Source organism: Dunckerocampus dactyliophorus, chromosome 3, assembly GCF_027744805.1.
Source record: "Dunckerocampus dactyliophorus isolate RoL2022-P2 chromosome 3, RoL_Ddac_1.1, whole genome shotgun sequence".
Taxonomy (NCBI): Eukaryota; Metazoa; Chordata; class Actinopteri; order Syngnathiformes; family Syngnathidae; genus Dunckerocampus; species Dunckerocampus dactyliophorus.
Window position 1 is genome coordinate 31,755,902 of NC_072821.1, and position 20,984 is coordinate 31,776,885.

Below are 20,984 nucleotides of genomic sequence, written 5' to 3' on the forward strand. Positions count from 1 at the left end.
TCTTCACCTTTGGAAGAATAGTGTTAACTTCGCCTCTAAAATTTTTTACAGGTTGCCCTCATAATGTTAATTAACCGCTGGAAGTATTTATAAAATAATTTCAATATTCACTTCGCTCAGGGGTGCCCACATTTTTTCAGTCAGTTTTATACATTTTGTTCCTTAATAAAAAAAAACAATGCGCTATCTGAACATGCGTATCTTAGATTTTATATAGGTGAAATAATGTAATATCTAATACAGGTATATCTTGGACACCTACAGTATGTATTATTCGCTTGTCACACTTGTACTCCAGTTCACCAGGTGGCGACAAACCGCAACTAACAGTCTCCCGGACGTGAAGAACTGTCATTGAGTCAACATGGCGGCGTCGTTGGTACGCTTTGTCCGTGCAGGTCTTGGACGGAGTTGCAACAGTAAGTCAACAGTTTACACCCATTGGCTCTTCATTGTGAATCGCACTGGAGATACATTTCCTTAAATTGTCCGTTGTGTGCCGCTCGGATCGGTACGGTGCATTTTTTCATAGCTAAACGTCTCATGGTTTGACCTTTGTGCTAGCTAATGCTAGCACGGCGTAGCATACTGATTACCGAGGTCTTAATGGAAAGTTTGGATTGGGCACAGCGTGCATTGGCTTATTTGTGATCAAGTTGCTCCTGGAGCAATGTCGATGCAGATTGAACACAATATATGTACTCATTAAGTGAAAATGCAGCTACGCATTGGAATTGATTATCACTCATTCACGTTTACTACGTCTAGATAAAATGATTTCCACTTTGACTGTTTGTCATGTCGTTCCCTTAGTTGCAAGGACCTCTTGTCTCCTGCAGCAGCAGACCAGACTGCAGAGTTCCACCACGGAGACAAGACGTGAGTACTGCTATAAACATGAACAGCATCTAAACTACGGGTGCCCAAACTTTGTCCGCCTGCAGCTTGTTGGACCGTGGCACATTCTATAAATACCATTGAAGAAGAAAAAGAAAACAATAAAAAGTATTATTTCTATGTTAATACTAATAACCGTAATAAATAATACGCTTTGTCATCCACACACAGCTGACATGCGAGCAGTTTTTTTTTCAATAACTTCTTAGCATATCTAAGTTGGCTTGGTTTTAGCCTGCCTTGCCATATTAAAATATCAAAATGGACCCCGCATATTTTGATTTTTCAGTGTGCTGTAAACCATTTTGTTGATGAAACACAAAACGGACCCTCCAGGATTTTGCAAGTTTGCGATCATGCCGATTCACACAAATTCAACCAATTTCTGCGAATTATGCACGGCCTCGCAACTTTGTCAAATCCTTGCAGCTTCCCCTCACTTTTTTCTGTTGCAAACATTAAGTGAGTGTGTATTTACAGCAGTGATGGACATATAAAGTGCATATTTACATACATAAGGGGGTTATAGAACACAATTCATAAAACATAATAATCTAAGCATAAATGTAAATAGATACAATTACTCCATTGATTGAAACATCAAGTTTCAGATTAATCTACTAAGAAAATGATTTTAACATTTTTAACATTATTTTAACAGAATATTCAAGCGGCAACCTGGTGTTTGTGCACTTATTTGCTCTACCAGTTCAAATCTGTTTCTGAATAATGATGCGGAAATTAAAAATGTGTTTTTAAAAAACAAATCAGATTCATCAATTAATTGAAAAAGGACTAAGGACTACGTGTGAGTAAAGCATATTTTGCTACAGTTATTGAAATCCTGTGCTTTTGGTTTTTAAGGTAGGACAGAAAACTTAGCATATTCATAACAAAGACAGAAAATCAAAGTTACTGAAAAAAATAAGCCTCAAAATCAGGCATTTTAGGCCGCAACAATCACTTTTCATTACGATTCGTTATTGTGTCCGGAGGGCTCTAATAATGTTAAACACTGTATTTTTGTAAACAGGCTTTCATCTATAAATAAGGAATTTTACGATGGGGTCTGGAACCAGTTAACTGCGATAAACGAGGGATTGCTGTAATTTGTAAACGTACATAAACTCTCAACATCCTGATTAGTTGATGACATTTTTTTTACTCAAAGTTGAAGACAATTGCGTTCAAATGTAATTTGAACAGCAGGTGGCGGTAGTGAAACTTCATGTGGACTTCAAATTCAAAGATCACTGGCAGTCACAATGTATTGTATTGTATGTACTTTATATGGCGGGATACAAATAGTAGCCTATAAGTAAATCAATTGCATGCGATTTTCAAACAATACAGTATCATTTAGACAGCAACAATTGGAGGATGCCACACGTGTGAATATCTGGAACAATCTCAGTATGATCAAAATATGTATTGTACATATAAATGGAACCCCCATGTTCATGCAAAGTGGTCCATATGTGTCTGTCCTGTGGACATCTTAACACGTCTTGTCTTCTCCACAGCCACCGTGCGACCCAAGGATGCAGTCGCCCACAACCAGCTGGCAGCATTTGGGGAGTATGTGGCAGAGATGATGCCCAAATACATCCAGCAAGTTCAGGTCAGTTCAGTGCAACGATAAATGAGCAGAGATTATTGGGGCATCACAGATGAGTGAGTTGAAATAAACTCATAACTGATCTGATGTGCATGTGTGTATTTGCTGCTTATACTGTTCTGTACTGTCACTGGGATGGAGGAGGGGGCATAAACAAACGCTGAGAAGGTTGACCTAGGCCCCACCAGGATCCATGCACAAATAATGGAGAAACATTAAAACCCCAACTTTTGTCCAACTTGTGATGCTGTACAGCCCAGTCGTAAAATCTGCTCCATATCAGATGTCAGTTTCAGAAATGTGTAGTTTTCTTTTTGATTCTCATAACTGTGTATGTATGCGTGTGTAGGTGACATGTTACAATGAGCTGGAGGTGATGATCCATCCTGACGGAGTGGTCCCTGTGCTGACTTTCCTTAGGGACCACACCAACGCGCAGTTCAGAAACATGATCGACCTAACGGCCGTCGACATTCCGACGCGGCCCAACCGCTTTGAGGTACAGCAGTTGTTTATTTTTGGTTTTCTTTTACCTGTTATAATAGAAAGTGCAGCCTTCGCTCGCCACTCTGCGCTTCCAATTTTGCAGCTTCACTCTATCATGTTTTTTCGAAAACATAATAGCAAAATATCACTGGTGGTTGACTATGACCTATTATCACTAAAACATTCATGCATATTTAGCAGATTTTACATATTATTAGCCTAAATTAAGCCTTTGAAAAATGACCTAAAATACTGATATAATACATTTAGAATACAGTTAAAGACTTTGTGGTGATATGTCGTGTTCTACACGCATCACTAGGTGTGTAATACTGAGATTGTTACATTGAGACAATAAGCCACCACAGGAAGCACTACAACACGGAACTTTGCCAATGCTAACGTGTGAGTTTATATTATGTCGTATCTAGGGATGTGCCAGTCCACATTTTTTGGCTTCCGATCCAATTTTATTTTATTTTTTATAGTCTTGCTGATTCGATCCGATACCAATCGTTTTTTAGTTATAATAATAAGCTTTTGTTACAAACATGAATTTGAGGAATTGAATATGGTTATGAAAATAGCTCTTCAAAGCATTAAACGTAATGCAACCAAAGTATTGAATGTACTTTTTTTTTATTACAGAGCATGACCAACAATAGTGTTTGGCGTTTGTAACAAACCTCTGTGAGTCAGGTCCATAAACCAATAAAGGATCCAATAAAAGTTCATCCAATAAAAGATAAACTTGGTAAAAATGGGCATGCAAAATACTTTTCAGGCAGGGCTAATCATTTGACGTGGTTATAGATCAATTTGTGGTGTGATTTAGAATATATGACCTTTTTTTGAACAAACTCTCTTAGGGCCCTATGAAATCATTTTTTTTCCCCCCAAATATAGTTTTTTTCATTTTAGTTTTTTAGAATTCTTTTTTTTTTTTTTTTTACCTTTTCCACTTATTTTACCAGCATAGAGCGTGTGCTGTTAAGGTTAGTGAATAAAATGCAAAAATCCTTACATTTATTAATGCAATACATCATTGGCCCATTTTGTCCAGTCATTGAGAAATGGATGTAGCTTAGCTAACTTTTCTAACGGCCTGTCAGCCTCAGCACATATTGCTAGAGAATCGTCAACAAACTGTAATGTCCGTGCTTGTGATTAAGGAAGACGTCGTCACAGATGTAATTCCAATCGCGATATTAATGTAAGATATTTTAATGACACCCTTATTTTGTTTACACAATTAGACAAATGTGACAAAGAGTGCTCTTATTTTGAAGGCCAGAATGTGTTGTGTGTGTTGAGAATGACAATTGACGGTTGATACACGCCGGGTGCAAGAAAAAACTTGCCTCTCGTCATTTGTCACTCAGAACCTGCACGTCGTCAGTGGGCATTGTAAAATGGTCCTTACATTAAAGCAGTAAAACACAACACGGGGAAAATATACTCATCTAGTCTGAGTCACGTACACGCACAGCTGCACTAGCTAAACTAAGCGAACCCCGCTAGCTTCCTTTCCCGCTCCGTAACAGAGATTTTTCACCGCCGTTTCGACATGCTTAGTAGTGTTTGTGCGATTCCTGTTATAAGCAACCTGCGATTAGAGCAGCACTTCCCGTGCGAGCTCCCTACACCATGACTTAGCAGTCCGGGCCCAGTGAGAGAGAACTACCGCTCTAGCTACGGAGCCAAATAGCCAACGTGAAACGAACTTCACCACGGTACAGCGTGGACATGTCTGCATGGTGGTGTTGCGTTTCCTTCGTGTTGCGGGTGGCGAGAGTCGAGTGGCAACCAGCTTTGAGGCGCATTAGTGCACCTGCCATGTTGGAGTTACGAACGTGATATGGCACCGGATCGGCCTGATCTCGTGGCGGAAGCCGATATTATCCGATCTCCACAAATGCAGCGGATCGGCAGCCGATCCCGATCCTGAAGATGGGATCGGGACATCCCCAGTCTTATCACTTATCATGTCTACTATATTGGGTAATATGAGTGTAAAGGTGACTATAGGGGTGTTATTTCATGTCTAGAGAGCTCTAATAATGTTACAACTACAGACCCTTTCCAAAAAATTAGAATATCATGGAAAAGTTGTTTAATTTCCATAATTCCATTCAAAAAGTTACACTTTCATAGATTATAGATTCAGGGCCCACAATTTAAACAATTTCAAGTATTTATTTGTTTTTTTTTACATAATTTGGGCTTCCAGCTCATTAAACCCACGAAAACAGGAATTCAAAAAAATAGAATACTGTGAAGAAATCAGCCCAAATTTTGCAGGGCATGAATGTTTTAAACTGAGTGTCACACACTAATCATCTACTAACCTCAAATCACCTGCACAGGCTTCCCCAGGTGTCATTAAATTGCTTCAGTTTGGTTCAATTGTCTCAGTTGGGTTCAATATGGGGAAGACTGCAGACATGACAACTGGCCAGAAGACCATCATTGATACCCTCCATAGGATGGGTAAGCCACAAAAGTTCATAGCTAAGGAGGCTGGTTGTTCACAGAGTGCTGTGTCCAAGCATATCAATGGAAAGTCTAGAGGAAGGGCAAAATGTGGCAGGAGAAGATGCACCAGCAAAAGAGATGACCGTGGGCTTCAGCGGATTATCAAACAGGGAAGATTCAAGAATCTGGCAGAGATCCAGAAAGAGTGGAATGAGGCGGGAGTCACAGCTTCAAAAACCACCACATTCAGACGCATCCGGGAGATGGGCTACAACTGTCGGGTTCCTCGGGTCAAGCCACTTCTGAACCTGAACCAACGTAGGAAGCGTCTCCACTGGGCCAAGGAGAAGAAGGACTGGACTGTTGGCCAGTGGTCCAAGGTCCTCTTTTCCGATGAAAGTAAAGTGTGCCTTTCATTTGGGAATCAAGGTCCAAGGGTTTGAAGGAAGACGGGTGAGGAACAGAACCCAAGCTGCCTGAGGTCCAGTGTGAAGTCCGTCATGATTTGGGGTGCAATGTCCGGTGCAGGTGTTGGTAAACTCTGCTTTCTGAAATCCAAGGTCACCGCAACAGTCTACCAGAATGTTTTAGAGGACTTCATGATTCCTTCTGCTGAGGATCTGTATGGAGATGCAGATTTCATCTTCCAGCAGGACCTGGCCCCTGCCCATACCGCCATAAGCACCAAAACCTGGTTTGATGCCCATGCCATCACAGTGCTTGACTGGCCAGCCAACTCACCGGACCTAAACCCCATTGAGAATCTATGGGGTATTCTCAAGAGGAAAATGAGGGGCACCAGACCCAACAACAAAGAAGAGCTGACAGCAAGCATCAAGGAAATCTGGGCTTCCATAACTCCCAGGCAATGCCACAGGCTGATTGCTTCAATGCCACGTGGCATCGAGGCAGTGATTAAGGCAAAGGGATTCCCAACCAAGTATTGAAGATTGACATATCGTTTTGAAAGTACCATATTTTGATTGATTTGATGTGATCCTAATTTCTTTCTTTTTTTCCTGCAAAAACTGAGAAGTAAATGGTGATTTCTTCACAGTATTCTAATTTTTTGAATTCCTGTTTTCGTGGGTTTTATGAGCTGGAAGCCCAAATTACATAAAAATAAACAAACACTTGAAATCATTTAAATTGTGGGCCCTGAATCTATAATCTATGAAAGTTTAACTTTTTGAATGGAATTATGGAAATTAAACAACTTTTCCATGACATTCTAATTTTTTGGAAAGGGTCTGTATATTTATAAGGTCGTAACTACGAAAATATTTCATTTATAAGGAAGGAATCCTACTTTGCGGAAATTCACTTACCATGACCAGGTCTGGAACCAATTAACTGCGATAAACGATGCAATAAATGGTGCTTTTGTTGGATAGTATTTAAAATGCACATTCCATTTGTTTTGCTCTCTCGTCCGCAAGTAAGTGGACGCTTTTGTCCTTAAAAAAATTTAGCATTTGTTGTTTTTTTTTCTTTTCTTTTTTTTTTTTTTATAAATCGCCCGTGCATGTAAGTGTGCGCTGATTTTAAAGAAAATGTACATTGTACATCTAATATTTCACTATATCAATGAACAGAAGCGTCATAATGTGCGACCAAGTCAATTGTGGTATGTGTGTTAAGCAGTTACTGTGCAAAGTTGTAATGACAAGCTACACACACAGTCCCGTTATAGTGTGTTTGTGAGCAAGGTTGACAGGTAGTGCCAGAACTAAAAAAAAAAAAAAACAAAACGTACCACCAATTCTATTTGTGACGGTCCAAATTTATTTGTAGCAGCCCGCCACAAAAAAACACCCCACTGCCATTCAGACCACAACAACACTTTTAATTACACGTATAATGCATTTTGGTGTGGTTTTCAGATTGTGTACAACCTGCTTTCGCTGCGCTACAACTCTCGTATTCGCGTGAAGACGTACACGGATGAACTCACACCGGTGGACTCTGCTGTTCCTGTCCACAAAGCTGCCAACTGGTACGAGAGGGAGGTGAGTTGTCACCCCCCTGCACCCCACACACACGATTAACAAGCGTTCTCTTAACTGTACGGATGTGCTGCTTGTTTTCCCCCCATGAAGGTGTGGGACATGTTTGGTGTATTCTTTGCCAACCACCCCGACCTGAGGCGTATTCTGACCGACTATGGTTTTGAGGGTCATCCCTTCAGGAAGGATTTCCCTCTATCGGGATATGTGGAGGTGCGTTTGCTTTTGCACTTTCTAGACCCACCCTGTAATCCTCTTTATTCTTTCATGCTATAGTACACTTAGCAGATCTGAGCATGGGTCTAATTTGCACAATTCCCCAGGTTCACACAAACACAGATATTTGAAAATGCATATTTTTCTGTGCGTTTTGACCTCTTGTCCACACACAAATGCAGGTTAGTCCTTAAAAACTGAACTTTTGGGAAAACTCATGCGGAGATGTGCAAGAATGCGTGACTCTGTTTCTGTGCCGACGGGTAAAACTGAGCTTTTTGGTTTGTGCCATAAGAAATGTGCGACGGCAACCGGATCGGCACAGTCTCGTGGCAGAAGCCGATTTGATCTGATCTTCAATATACAGTGGATCGCCAGCTGATCCCGATCCTGTAGATCCAATCGGGACATCCCTACTTCAAAGTTTAGTCTGGCTGCCATCATTCATTTCAATGTCTTTAATATTTAATCGGAAAAAACAGTTATCAGCTGCTAATGGGTGTATACATTTTTTGGGGGGGACACCCTGTAATGTAAGTTTCTTTTCGTAAATTATGCCATAATTCTCAAGGTTGTGTAGAGGGTAAATCTGCATTCTTCTCCTCCTGGCCGAAATGCTCAGATTTTGCAGCTTTCTTGCTCAACCACACCTACTCTGTTGTGATTGGTCATACTCGCTCGCACTTTGAGAATAGTCGCACATGCAGATATAGATGCACTTATCATATTCTATAATGTTTTATTTTTTCACACATTTGTATTTTACATTGGTATCAAATAATTGAAAGTGAATCTGTCTGAAGGTACGCTACGATGACGAGTTGAAACGTGTGGTTGCGGAACCTGTGGAGCTGTCGCAGGAGTTCCGAAAGTTTGACCTGAACACACCGTGGGAAGTGTTCCCTGCTCACCGGGAGCAAAAGGAGGCTCCGCCCATACTGGAAGCTGGAGACAATGCCCCCGAGAAGAAGTGATGGACGCCCCCTGTTTATATCATACAGAAACCATCTACTCGTGCGTTTGGGTTTCCTGTCCCTGGTTAAAAGTACAGAAATATTCATGTAAATAAAAATGTTAATTAAACCATGAGGAAAAAGTTACAAAAAGAACACATCCACCCATATTTACTTGTTTTTTTCGTTCATTGGAAACCTCTCTTCTCCACTCTGCAGATGACACTCCAGGCCTGTGTTTATGCTACATACATGATTTTATTGAACCTGTGCTGCTACCTTCTGCTATTTTATTAGTCAGGCAGCCTCTGTATAAAAATAGAGAAATCTTTTCTGTAGTCCTCCCTGATGGTATTATGATAGTGGTGGTCTGTGAAAATAAACCTGCTTCTAATTCACTTTATTACAAAATACAATTGGCAGTATTTACAGAATAGTTTGAAATACACCCAAAATGCATACAACTATCCCAAACTCATGCATTCATTACGTGATACATTACATAATCTTGTTCAATATTCCAATCAGGGGCGGACATACCATGAAGGCAAAGTAGGCAATTGCCTCAGGCCCCCCAACCAGCACGGACAAGGGCCACCACTGCCAGCAGCACCCATATACAAGTATATTCTTGTAGAATTATGTTGGCATACTAAACAAATAACAGAAGAAAGAAAGCCATCCGAACGCTCAATTCATATTATCTACCCCCTCGCCCCCACAGTATAATGGACTGTTCCACGATGACGGCGGTAATGCGCCTTTGTGAGAAGCTAAGTTTGAAGCTACTTAAAATGAACCGAATTTACCAGAGCGGGTTTGAGAAGAGGAAACGGCGAGAGGATGCCAAAAACGTATTGCCTCATTGTCAAAGGTCTCAATGTTCTTTGTGGCACTAACTACCGCGGACTGAGTTCCAGTCCGCTCACGGATGCTGAGTTTGGTGCTGCGACACCTCACCTATGTGTGAAGTCCAGTGAGAAGTTCCAGCAACGAGTAGGCCTTTATTTCTTTGTCATTTATGCAATGAAAAACATGGATAACAATATGGGTGGACATCCGCATTACATCTTTGTACACTTCTGTCCCATGGAAGGCATGGAAATGGGGAGAAAGCAATAGTATACAAACGAGGGGGTGGTAATGAGTGTATGAGATTGTATTAATGAAATTGTAATTATTTAGACATACATATTTTTGAAGCACCCAACATCTTAGTTGCTTCACAGTATTCATGTGTAAATAATCTGACACAAACACGAACGTTCCCTGTTTCTGTCTCACACACAAACTTAAGTCATCTTTGCAAACAACTGATTTCTCCCCATTTCCATGCCTTCCTCCTGACACCGTGTATAATTAGCTATATTCGCCTTAGGCCCCCAAATTGCAAAGTCGGCCACTGATTCCAATAACTCTCCTTCGCAATGGTTTATGTTTCATTTTATATCTAGAAAATTGCCTGTACGCCAATAAAAATTCAGCGGCGGTCTGCAAGTGGTTCCCCGGGCCTGGACTAGACAATTCATACCATGCAGAACCTGGGTGCGATTCGCTTTCCCTCTCCGGGCCCTCGCTCACGCTTGATCATTCGTTCTACAGCCTTGACCACGAGATGGCGCTAATGTCGCTTTTAACATTGGCAGCGGCAAAGTTTGTCCAACAGAAGCTGGCGGTGCATTGACACCAACGTTGCCAGACGGACGATAATTGTCCATTTCTACGATAAATTCACCCTCAGTACGATCAATAATTTTGGGGGAAAAATCCTTAATGAAGGATTTGATGCCTTCAATATATAGCTAGATAGCTAGCTAACAATACATCTTACGCCAGATGTGCATCGTCTCAAGTGCGTCTTTACCGCCAGGTGAGAGCGCTGTTATTGCCAGTGGCAGTTTCCCCCCACCCCAACAGTGCTATTCCACACACCGTCTGTGGCAGTGGCGGAGCCAGACATTTTTCATTGGGGTGGCCAAGATAAGACCATTATTCACATAGGGGTGGCAATAAGTTGATACCGGAATTGTCTAGATGGCCAGTGGGGGTGGCCAAGGTCCCCACTGGCCACCCCGTAGCTCTGCCACTGCTTTTGGATCGTCGGTCATACCATATATTGCAGAATTCTGCTTATGACCAAAGCATGTGTTGTACTACACTACAGTACTACAAAGTTGTGCCCTCTTCCAGGTGATCTTGGTCATGTGACCCATGTGAGTGGAGGACAGAAGATAGCTGACATCTTAAATTCTACAAAATGTTTGTCCTGTTAAAAATATTTTCCCCCACATTAGTTAAATTACAGTACTAACATGTCCCCTGATATCTTTTGCAGGACTACATTAACTTGAAGCCGACGTCTTTTCTTTCGCTCTGACCGCCTTGGAGGCAGAGCGTGTGGTATGAAATCAGACAGGGAGGGCGAGCTCCTGACATGACCGCTATTGGACGACATTTGCTAAGGTTGTGCTCCTTCCTTTCTTCCTCCTCCCACATTTTGGCATCTTGGATTTTAGCAGTTAATTATTGCTAACTTCAGCTGATGCTGGATGGTTAGTTTCCGAAATTTCTTCATTCTCGAAACCTATACTGTACTCGTCACCACAGCAAGGTGGATTTTGTTGTTGCACGTCCTTAAAATGAGTTCGGCTTACTGCGTATACGACACCAACACTTTATTTCCGCCTGCTAAACTTTAGTTCTGACTTTGAAAAACAAAAAAACATCAGGGATCTTGACTCTTGAAAGTCTGAGTTCAAGGAACACTGCTTTACACTAGAATGATTCCTTTTTTGTCCTACCGTGTTCTTCTTGCATATTTACAGTGGAACCACATTAACGCTGGCTGATTCACGTCAGACTGACTGTGGATAAAATAATTCATTATGGGTATTTACTGCAAAAACACATACAAAAATACAATTATATAATGCCTTTCACATCAGTAGGATAAAGTAATTATACAAATGAAACCAAGGTCCGCCTCCTGTGAAAATATTTGAGACGTTTCATTGTTTGTGCTCGTCTTTCTTGCTCTCGTGTCGACGCTGCAGCTGGTACACAAATACAGCAGCATTCACAGTAAACTGAAGCAGGCCGATGGAGGAAATGCCGTAGCCTACGTAGAGAAAGCCGCCAATGGTCGGGCCAACTGTACGAAGTAGAGACTGAACAGACGCACACAGTCCCAACATGGTGCCTGCATGAGGAAGCAGAAATGTTTCACTTAGTATCCTGATTTTAAAAAGAATCACTTTTTTAATGCTCATTTTATTCCAGTGTTCAAACTTATACTGTATAAGTGCATATATACAGTTGGGTCCTGGCGCCAGTGTTTCCCACAGGACTGCAATCTACCTGTGGCATTTGGCTGGGCCTTAAAGGACATCCTCGAATTTGCATAATTGGCCATGACGCAAAACGCAGTGTTTGTGTGTGGACAGGTAAAACTGAGCTTTTTGGTTTGTTTCATAAGAAATGTGTGACATTATCTCATGTTTGTAAACCTTATTTAACAATAGAACATGAAGTTACAGACTCACGGGTGTTTGTTTCATTTCTTGCAGTGGTAGACGTGTGTGCATGCGCCTTATAACACGCACAGGCAGAAAAAGAAAAAAACGATGCTTCCTGGGCTCCATGTAAGTAAGCATGTGGCGATTTTAAAGATAATGTACAGATCATTGTACATCGGATGTGCTATAATGCGCCACAAAGTCAGTGGTGGTGGGTGCATATGAGCTGTGTGAAGAAGGGTTACGATGCGTCTTCTGTACGGACTTGTAACGACAAGCTACAAAGACTGTCCCATTATAATGTGTTCGGGAGCGAGGGCGGACAGGCAGAGAATAAAAGGTATAGCAGGAGGGACCAGTGTTTCCAGTGTTTCCAACTTAGCGAGTATCCAGACCTTTCTAGATTCAGTTTTTCAAAAAAAAAAGTGACAATGAACAATCGTAGTAACTCTAACGTGAAGGCATGTATCACTCTTCTCAACGAGCAGCACACCTCCCCTATCTGAAAGCACTCACAGGTGGCTCCGTCCTGCTTGCGACATTAAAAAATCCCCCCAAAAAACAACAGAAGTTCATTTGTATTAAAAATATGTTTTTTTCCTCCCAGAGCCTCTATGAAAATGACATGCACATGCGTCATGGCCAATTATGACTCTGGCGGCTTTGCCATGCTGGTGCTTTTAGATTTGACAGCAGCTTTTGACACAGTTGACCACAATATCCTTTTGTCCCGCCTAGACTATGGGGTACCCCAAGGGTCTAGTCTAGGCCTTGTCTTGTTTGTTTTTATTGTACTTGCTGCCACTGGGCCACTGGGTCATTGCTTTGCAGATCATGTCCAAATATACCATTCTTTAAAATAACAAAACAATTCTTTTACAGCCTTGAAAACTGTCTACATGATGTAAAAACCTGGCTATCGATCAAGTTTCCGAATTTAAAAGGCCTCACTGGTGTCAATGCACCCTTGGCCCCCATCATCATGTTTCCGTCCCCGGTGTTTTTATTGACAGCGCTGTTACTTTTGACACTCAAATGAGCTCAGCTTTTTCCAACTCAGGGTTCTTCCTAAGTTGAAGGGTGGGGGGGCGCGCTATGAGCATATCTCCCCCGTGTGTGTTTCACTCCCCTGGCTGCCTGTTGCTTTTAGGATTCATCCATCCACCCATCCATCCTTTTTCTGTGCCGCTTATCCTAATTAGGATTCATTTCAAGATTTTATTGCTTGTTTATAAATGCCTAAACGGGTTACCTGCTTCTTGCCTGACTGACTGATTGTTCACACCCCTACTAGAGCACTGAGGTCATGTGACCAGTCTAGATTGAAAACAAGATGAGACAGAGCCTTTGCAGTCTCAGGCCCGAAACTGTGGAACTCTCTCCCGCTGCAATTTAATCTGACGTGTTTTAAATCGGCACTAAAGACGCACCTTTATGCACTGGCTTTTAAGGCAAGCTCAACTCGTCATTTTTTAGTATTGTTTTAAATCGTGTACTTTAATCAAATGTCTTATTTTTCTGTTTCCGTGAACTGTTTGTTTAAATGTGCTTCATAAATCAAATTGAACTTGACCTACTTTACAGTGATGTGCAGATTGATACTGAAATATCGATACTTCTGATACCAGCTCGTCATGCTCAAAAATAGAGTCTCAAATTAAATTACTTTTGATACTTCAGCCATTTGGGGGTAATGTTTGTCTGTTCAAACGATGTAAATCGTAAATTGTGAATGATGTTTTCACTTTCATAGTAGTTCAATGAATCATTTATTTTAACGGTTTTATTATTTTACCTATTTTATTTTAAATAGCATTTTCAGATATTTTATATGATTTATACTTCAGAGTTTAAAATAAATAAATAAATAACTTTAATTAATTATGAAATTATGAAGTTATTTTAATAATTTCTTTCACTAATAAATAAATAAAATATATTATATTTTTTATGCTACGATGTGAAATACTCTACCTTTTAAAATTGACCAGACACATGAGTGATGATGGTGATTTGCGAAAAGAATCGGTATCGGATTGGAAACAAAATCAGTGGTATCGCACATCACTATTTTAGCCAAAACATGTAAAAATTTGCTTAAATCTGAAACAGCATGATTTATTCATGAATATATTTTAGAAAAAACCCATGATAGAGCGAAGCCGTGATATTCAAAGCATGGAGTGGCGAGGGATTGCTGTACTATGCTGGTATCAGTATGGGCCGATTCTGCATTGGTACTGGACATAAAAAGGTGGTATCGGGCCATCTCTGCTCATAAACACAGACATTTCACCGAAGCAACACTAATAACATTGACTGATGTACTGTACTGACAGATGAGGAAGATCTCACCTGTGTCCGAGGAAGGTACGCTCTTGGTGAGCAAACTGTCGGTGATGACATTAAACACGCTGAGAGAAAACATCATGGGGACCACAGTGAGGCAGAACTGGAACACATTCTGCATGTACGCCTGCAGGATGAGGAATTCTGGGATTATTCTCTTTATACTACATAGAACACAACATAGAACATATGCCGTACAATAATAGCTTCCAGGCACCCACGACCTGAGCATTTGCAAAAAGCAGCCAAGCATGTACTAAATAAAGACTTCACATGACACGTTCAAGTACCATATTCATTATTTCTTTGGAGGAGTTCAGCACTGTTTTGTCTCGGGGTGTGTGTGTTTGCAGGTGTGTTTTGTGCGTACCTGCGCCAGGCCTACCAAAGCAGAAATCCCGATGGACAGAAGTAGCAGCAAACTCTCAGAGTACCTTGCTGTAAGTTGTCCGATCACCCCTCCCTGAATCACCTGAGCAAAGGATTGGGATTTATGGAGTTGCAGTCAGTCTTTCTTCATTAGTAGGATCAATTAAAAAAAAACAAACTCACCATCTGGGTTATTCCAAAATATGCCATGAGGTAGCCATTTTCCTGTGGTGTCAACTTAAAAAACTCCATTGCAATGATAGAAAACATGACTTGGAAAATGCCTGATGACAGAGAGCAGAGCATTAGCACTGACAGTTTCATGCTTTTGGAGTTTTTGGGTAAATAATTTGATTATGGTTCTGAAAAATAACATTTTTAGGGTCTTTAAACGCACACGCATCATGTCCAGCCCCGTCTCTCTATTATGATGGCAGACGGAGCCACGATAGTGTCCCCACGGAGTCACGCACAGTCTGCCGCTCTTTTATTAACTTTATTCTGACCTAAACACATCACCAGCAGTACAATTCCAGCACGATATATGTATCTCCAACTCACAAACACATCTCTAGTCAGCTGTCCTGGGAACGACACTTCAGCAAGGTGCATTCACTGACACTCCGAAAATCACAACGTCTTTATCATGCGTGTATGTGTGGTCTTAATAAACAGAAAGACAAAGAAAAACAGTAAGCGGATGTTCTTATCTTTCACAAATGTAACTCTTACTGCGGAAGTACAATTTGCTGCATTTAAGTGTGCCCAGAAATCCCAGAAAGTACATCTACACTCAAAACGTTTCAATTCAACCTAAGTTACCACATCTACTTGTGACTTTGGCCAAAGACTAAATGATTTTTATTTGTTGACATGGTTTTTTCCTCTGTTAAGCATATTTAGATTTTTGTGTTTTCGTGTGCTATTTTATACACTGGAACCTTGGTTAGCGTCATAAATGAGTTCATTCGTCATTTAGAATTGTTGCGTGTGAGTATAAAAACGTATTTTGTGTTAACATTTTTGAAAGTCAACCGCTAATGACGTCATAGACGGGCTACGTAGCCGACTTCCGGTTCTGCTTGTCATTGTGTAACTTAGGCTAGCTTTAGCTAGCTTTGTTAGAAGCTAACGACGTTTTGTGATAAAAATACATTAAAAACAGTTGGACTCACGCAATGAATTAATAACATGGCTCCAAAATGGCCATAAATTCTCGACGTTTGCTGAAAAACACACTAACTGGCGGAGGACGCTAACCGAGGTTCTGCTGGAGACGCTTTTAAATGCTTGTGCAGATACTGTGTGAAATATGCATGTTTTCCAAGTCCAAGTCGAGTAAGATCACGTACAGGAAACCAAGCAGGGGAGTTTAGATCTCACCTGAAGGCAAACCCGTGACAATCTTCACAGCAAAAATTGGCGCCACGCCTGGATACTTTAGGAGTCTTGTGATCCGTCCCACGTTGAATATGGACTCTCTTTTAGTCTCAGCTGGAGTGGATTCAAGCATATATGACAAACATCAACTGAAAAGATCAATAGAAGTTTACATTTCCAAACACAGCCTTTGAACTAAGACCGAAGCAACCAGTCTTCGTGTCTAAAAACAAACTCCAGTATCCTTCAGGCACAAAGTAGGAACAGTCTTCACAAAGCATAATAAACATTTTGCATGGAGAAACTCAAGTGTGTCTTACACTCTGTGTTGGCCTTTGGCGCTTGAGCTTTGGTGGTTTCAGGGATAAAGATTAACACCAGCAGCAGACTTAATGCGCTCCCTGCTGCACCGGAATATGCGGCAAATCTCTCCCTATAGAAATACAAAACAAAAGCAATGTGAACCGGGCAAAGCTAAAACACTGAAAGGTTACACATCACTTTCTGTGTTTTTCAACGCCAATCTGACTGCCTGACCAGTGTTGACATAAGTGGTTGTCGCTGCTTAGCTATTACAGACAATTACAGTGGAACCCGTCGACATACTGAGTGTAAAGGTGACTTATAGAGGCGTTATTTCATGTTTAGAGGGCTGTAATAATGTTAAAAACCACATTTAGACGGCTGTAAACAGGTATCAAATGAGACAAACTGTAGGCTAGGGGTATGTCTGTGATATGAGTATTCTACACTGGTCACTAGGTGTCAGTAATGTCACATTGATGTGACAATAGCCACCACAGGAAGTACTCGGTGATAACGTGACTCTCCCAATGCTAACATGTATAGTATGTCTTATTTATTTATTATTTTCTCTGATTATGTCTATTATATTCCATAATACGAGGGTAAAGGTGACTATAGGGGTGTTATGTCATGTCTGGAGGGCTCTAATAATGTTAACAAACATATTTAGAAGGTTGCATACAGGTATCAAATTAGACAAACCATAGGCTTGGGATATGTGTGCCATATGTAGTACTCTACACTGGTCACTAGGTGTCAGTAATGTTATACTGATGAGACAATAGCCACCGCAGGAAGTACTCAGTGATCACGTGATCAATATACATGGCTTATTTATGTCTTATTTTCTTTTATTAAGTCTACTACATCGGATAATACGAGTGTAAATGTGACTATAGGGGTGTTGTTTCATGTTGAGAGCGCTCTAATGTTAAAAAAACATATTTAGAAGGTCGCAAACAGATTTCCTGCCCTCTAACTATAAATACGGAATCCTACTTCCACGCCAAAATAGATTTAAAAAAATAAATAAAAAAATCGAATAAAACATAGTAAAATGTAATGTAAAACATGAAAAGCAATTTTCTAAAATCAACACAAGTATGGCAGAAATGGACGTTGGCACTCACCCATAGTGTGTGACCAGATGCCCGCCTAAAGTGGAGCCAGCTATCATTCCAATGCCAAAACACAGACCGAGTTTGGAAAGACAATCTGCCCGTTCTTCCGGTTTGGAAAGGTCTGCCACGACCATCTGAGAAGCTGCAGATAGGACAGGAAGAAGAAGGAAACATTACTCCATTACTCCCTCCACGTTACATTCCACGATCCTCTTTAAATATCATTATCATCAGTTAAATAAGTAAGTTAAGAGATGTATAATTATTATTAGTAGTACAAGTACACTGTGGTATTGTCGTTAATGATTACAGTGGAACCTGCTTATGTCGATGTGGACTAGCTCATCAAGCCCTGGTCCACCCAGTTCTTCTTATTTAAAAAGTGCCTGCTTAAGCAGACGCCGACATACTGTTTAACCGCTTTTGTTGTTCAATTCTGTGAAAAATGGGTCAGAGAGGCGTCGCCATAAACGGCTCCCAGTGTATAATAATGAAACAGATGTGTAATACAGGAGAGACTGACCTGGTAAGACATGCATGAAGACTGTGGGGAGCTTTTGGATAAAAAGCATGGCAGGAGAGTCTGCCAGTGCCAACAGAATGAAGAAAACTATAGTTGCAGCGCAAGACAACGACAGTGCTGCTCGGGCCCCAAAAACATCTGCAAACCTGCCATACCATTGAGGGAGAAAAAAAATGTAAACACATTTTGTGTAGTGACATAATGTGTCGTAAAACATCTTGCCTGTACTTGCCTTCCAAACAAAGGACCCCCAAACAGCTGGACCACACCCACCATAGTTTGCAAATAACCAAACCACAAGGTGTCAAAGCCCAGTTTCTTTGCCAAGTACTAGATGAGAAATAATAATTAAAAAAACACACACATTGCATGACTATATTAAAACCGAGTTAGGTATGCATATTCTCAATCAATCACAATACTGGTGTAAAAAGTGATGTAAAGTACTCCCGGGACGTTTTGTGCATACACGAAAGATGGGATGGTTCTGGACATGCAAAATTTGACTTTTTGTTGAGTACAGGTAATACGTCACTGTTAACACTGACAATTAAAAAAAATGTTAATAATAACATTATTTAGGTTAGAATAATTATTTTGCCCTTGGGCAAATGTAGTTGATGATCTCTGAACTACAGTCTTCGATGAAAGAGATAGCTACTTCCGGATCTGCGTGTACTTTGCGGCACTCACGTAAAAACTGCCGCCATTCGCTGACAGACCAGAAATACTTACAGGCGTTATGGAGAACTGTAAAAACATCCAGGTTATGTCCAAAGCGGCGATTACATAAACGACACAGATTATTGTGTTCTTGTTTTGTTGTGCCGCAGCGTTAGCTTTGACGCTAACTGAAGCGGTTCGGTCGCTGGTTTCAACTCTTCCTGTCATGTTGCCTCGTCAAAAGTAAAGTAATGTACTACTACTGTATTGTCACCAATACGGAGGTGGCTGGTGGATCCGAAATAGACGAGAAGACGTTTGGTCTCCTGTCAAAACGTTCTCTGACCCGCCACTGTTAACTCGTTAAGTATTACATGTGGACTTTGGAATGGCAAACCGCTATGTAGGTCGCTATATGTCCGCAAGTGCAGAGCGTGTAACTATAAAAGAATCAAACTGTGGTAGATGTTGTTAATTGCCTAAAACGAAAACAAAAACAGCGCGTTTTCTCGCGTATTCATCAAACTGCAACACAGGAAATCAACTAGGAAATCGCTGTTCTGGCAAGACGCATTCACTTACATCACCTGGCACCGTACATTTGCGTTTTTCATTTCAATTTCATTTCATTTCTTTAAGATGCCATATTTGATGACATTCATCTCCATTTATGAAGAAATGTACTGCGAAATCTTGAAAAGTTACAGCTGTTTATGTATGTATATCCCATGTAAGTTTGCACTGATTTCAAAGACAGTACACGTCATTGTACAGTATGTCAAATATCTCACTATAATATGAACAGATACGTTGTAATGCGCAACCAAGTGAGCTGAGGCAGTTTTTTCAGGCTGTGATAGGTCAAAATGGGCATGACAGTCGGCTGTCTGTCATGCCCATTGCGGCACAGGCCTGTGTTTTTATGTTGTGCGTATGAGGTGTGTTAAGAAGCAGAGTTACGACGCCATCCACTGTGCAGAGTTGTAACAACAGGTTACATTCAATGACATCCACACATCCGTTTTCTCCACGGTTGAGGACAGTGGTTCACAGACGTTTTGGAGTCGCGTACCCCTTCTTAAGACATAAGACCGAGGCCATGTACCCACTACTCCTGCACTTAAAAAACATAACCCGTTTTATCTTAATTAACTTGAAATATTGAACATAATTAATTGGTTAATTAAACAAACATTTGTATTTTGCATGGTAACATTTTGATAAAGTTTGTAGAGTACAAAAATACATAAAACCCGTGACAAAGCTTCATTTTCGCAGTGACAGGTTTTCACTGCTGTGGTGTGTGAGGTATATAAGCCAGTATAAACAAGATTAAACACTCTTAATGCACAAAGTAATCATCAAACTTACTTATTTGTTCATATAATGAGCAATGAACAACTTAATGCTCTGCTCCGTTCTCCTTGCGCCGTGAGGCGTTCAGGCACGCTCGTAATTGTGAGTGTTAGACGCTAATTGTTTTTAATTTTTATTCACGTACCCCCATGACAACTGGCCCTCACTTTGGGAACCTGGGCACTAGGGCATTCACAGACAGTCCCATTATTAAGTGTTTCAAACACATTACAAATACAGTTTGAGTGAGGGCGAACACGCTAAATCTAAAAAATAAACACATTTAAAAAAGGGAGGTCAAAACTTTCCTTCTGTGGTGGTCCAAATGTAATTGTGGCAGGCCACCACAATTAAATGAATGTATGTGAAACTGAATAGTACAATGAAACAATTATTGTATTCAAAGATTGGCATATTATGCTCAATTCAGGTGCTTTTAAAATGATATTGGACCCCAGTGGGCCATTATATAGTAAGCTTATTGTTGTAAAATACTCCATAATTCTCAAGGTTGTGTAGAGGGTAAATCTGCATTCTTCTCCTGGTCGGAACTTTTAGATTTTGCATACTTTCCACATTGGATAAATTACTAATATTTTTGCTGTTATCTTTTGTAAGACAACATTAACTTGAGGTTGACGTCTTTTCTCTCTGAGCACCTCAGAGGCAGAGTTCGTGGTATAAAATCAGCCCAGGCGAGATCCCCACCTTCCTCCAAATGGTGTCGCCATCTTCTTAAGGGGATAGCGAC

The 20,984-nt window shown here is 40.7% G+C and overlaps 2 protein-coding genes across 2 annotated transcripts; one reads left to right on the plus strand and one right to left on the minus strand.

Moving 5' to 3' along the window:
- The first annotated feature begins 323 nt into the window (after window positions 1-323).
- ndufs3 (NADH:ubiquinone oxidoreductase core subunit S3) lies at window positions 324-9,051 on the plus strand. The gene is made up of 7 exons (XM_054771419.1): window positions 324-419; window positions 814-879; window positions 2,421-2,518; window positions 2,865-3,014; window positions 7,360-7,485; window positions 7,576-7,695; window positions 8,502-9,051. The coding sequence occupies exons 1-7, from the start codon at window positions 365-367 to the stop codon at window positions 8,670-8,672; spliced, it is 786 nt and encodes a 261-aa protein (XP_054627394.1). The 5' UTR covers window positions 324-364; the 3' UTR covers window positions 8,673-9,051.
- Window positions 9,038-19,438, minus strand: LOC129178827 (solute carrier family 22 member 18-like). Its single transcript, XM_054771417.1, has 10 exons — window positions 18,950-19,438; window positions 18,447-18,544; window positions 18,215-18,360; window positions 17,701-17,833; window positions 16,585-16,697; window positions 16,268-16,378; window positions 15,068-15,168; window positions 14,886-14,987; window positions 14,522-14,642; window positions 9,038-11,850 (listed from the first exon to the last, which is right to left on the minus strand). The coding sequence occupies exons 1-10, from the start codon at window positions 19,103-19,105 to the stop codon at window positions 11,660-11,662; spliced, it is 1,272 nt and encodes a 423-aa protein (XP_054627392.1). The 5' UTR covers window positions 19,106-19,438; the 3' UTR covers window positions 9,038-11,659.
- Between the last annotated feature and the right edge of the window lie 1,546 nt (window positions 19,439-20,984).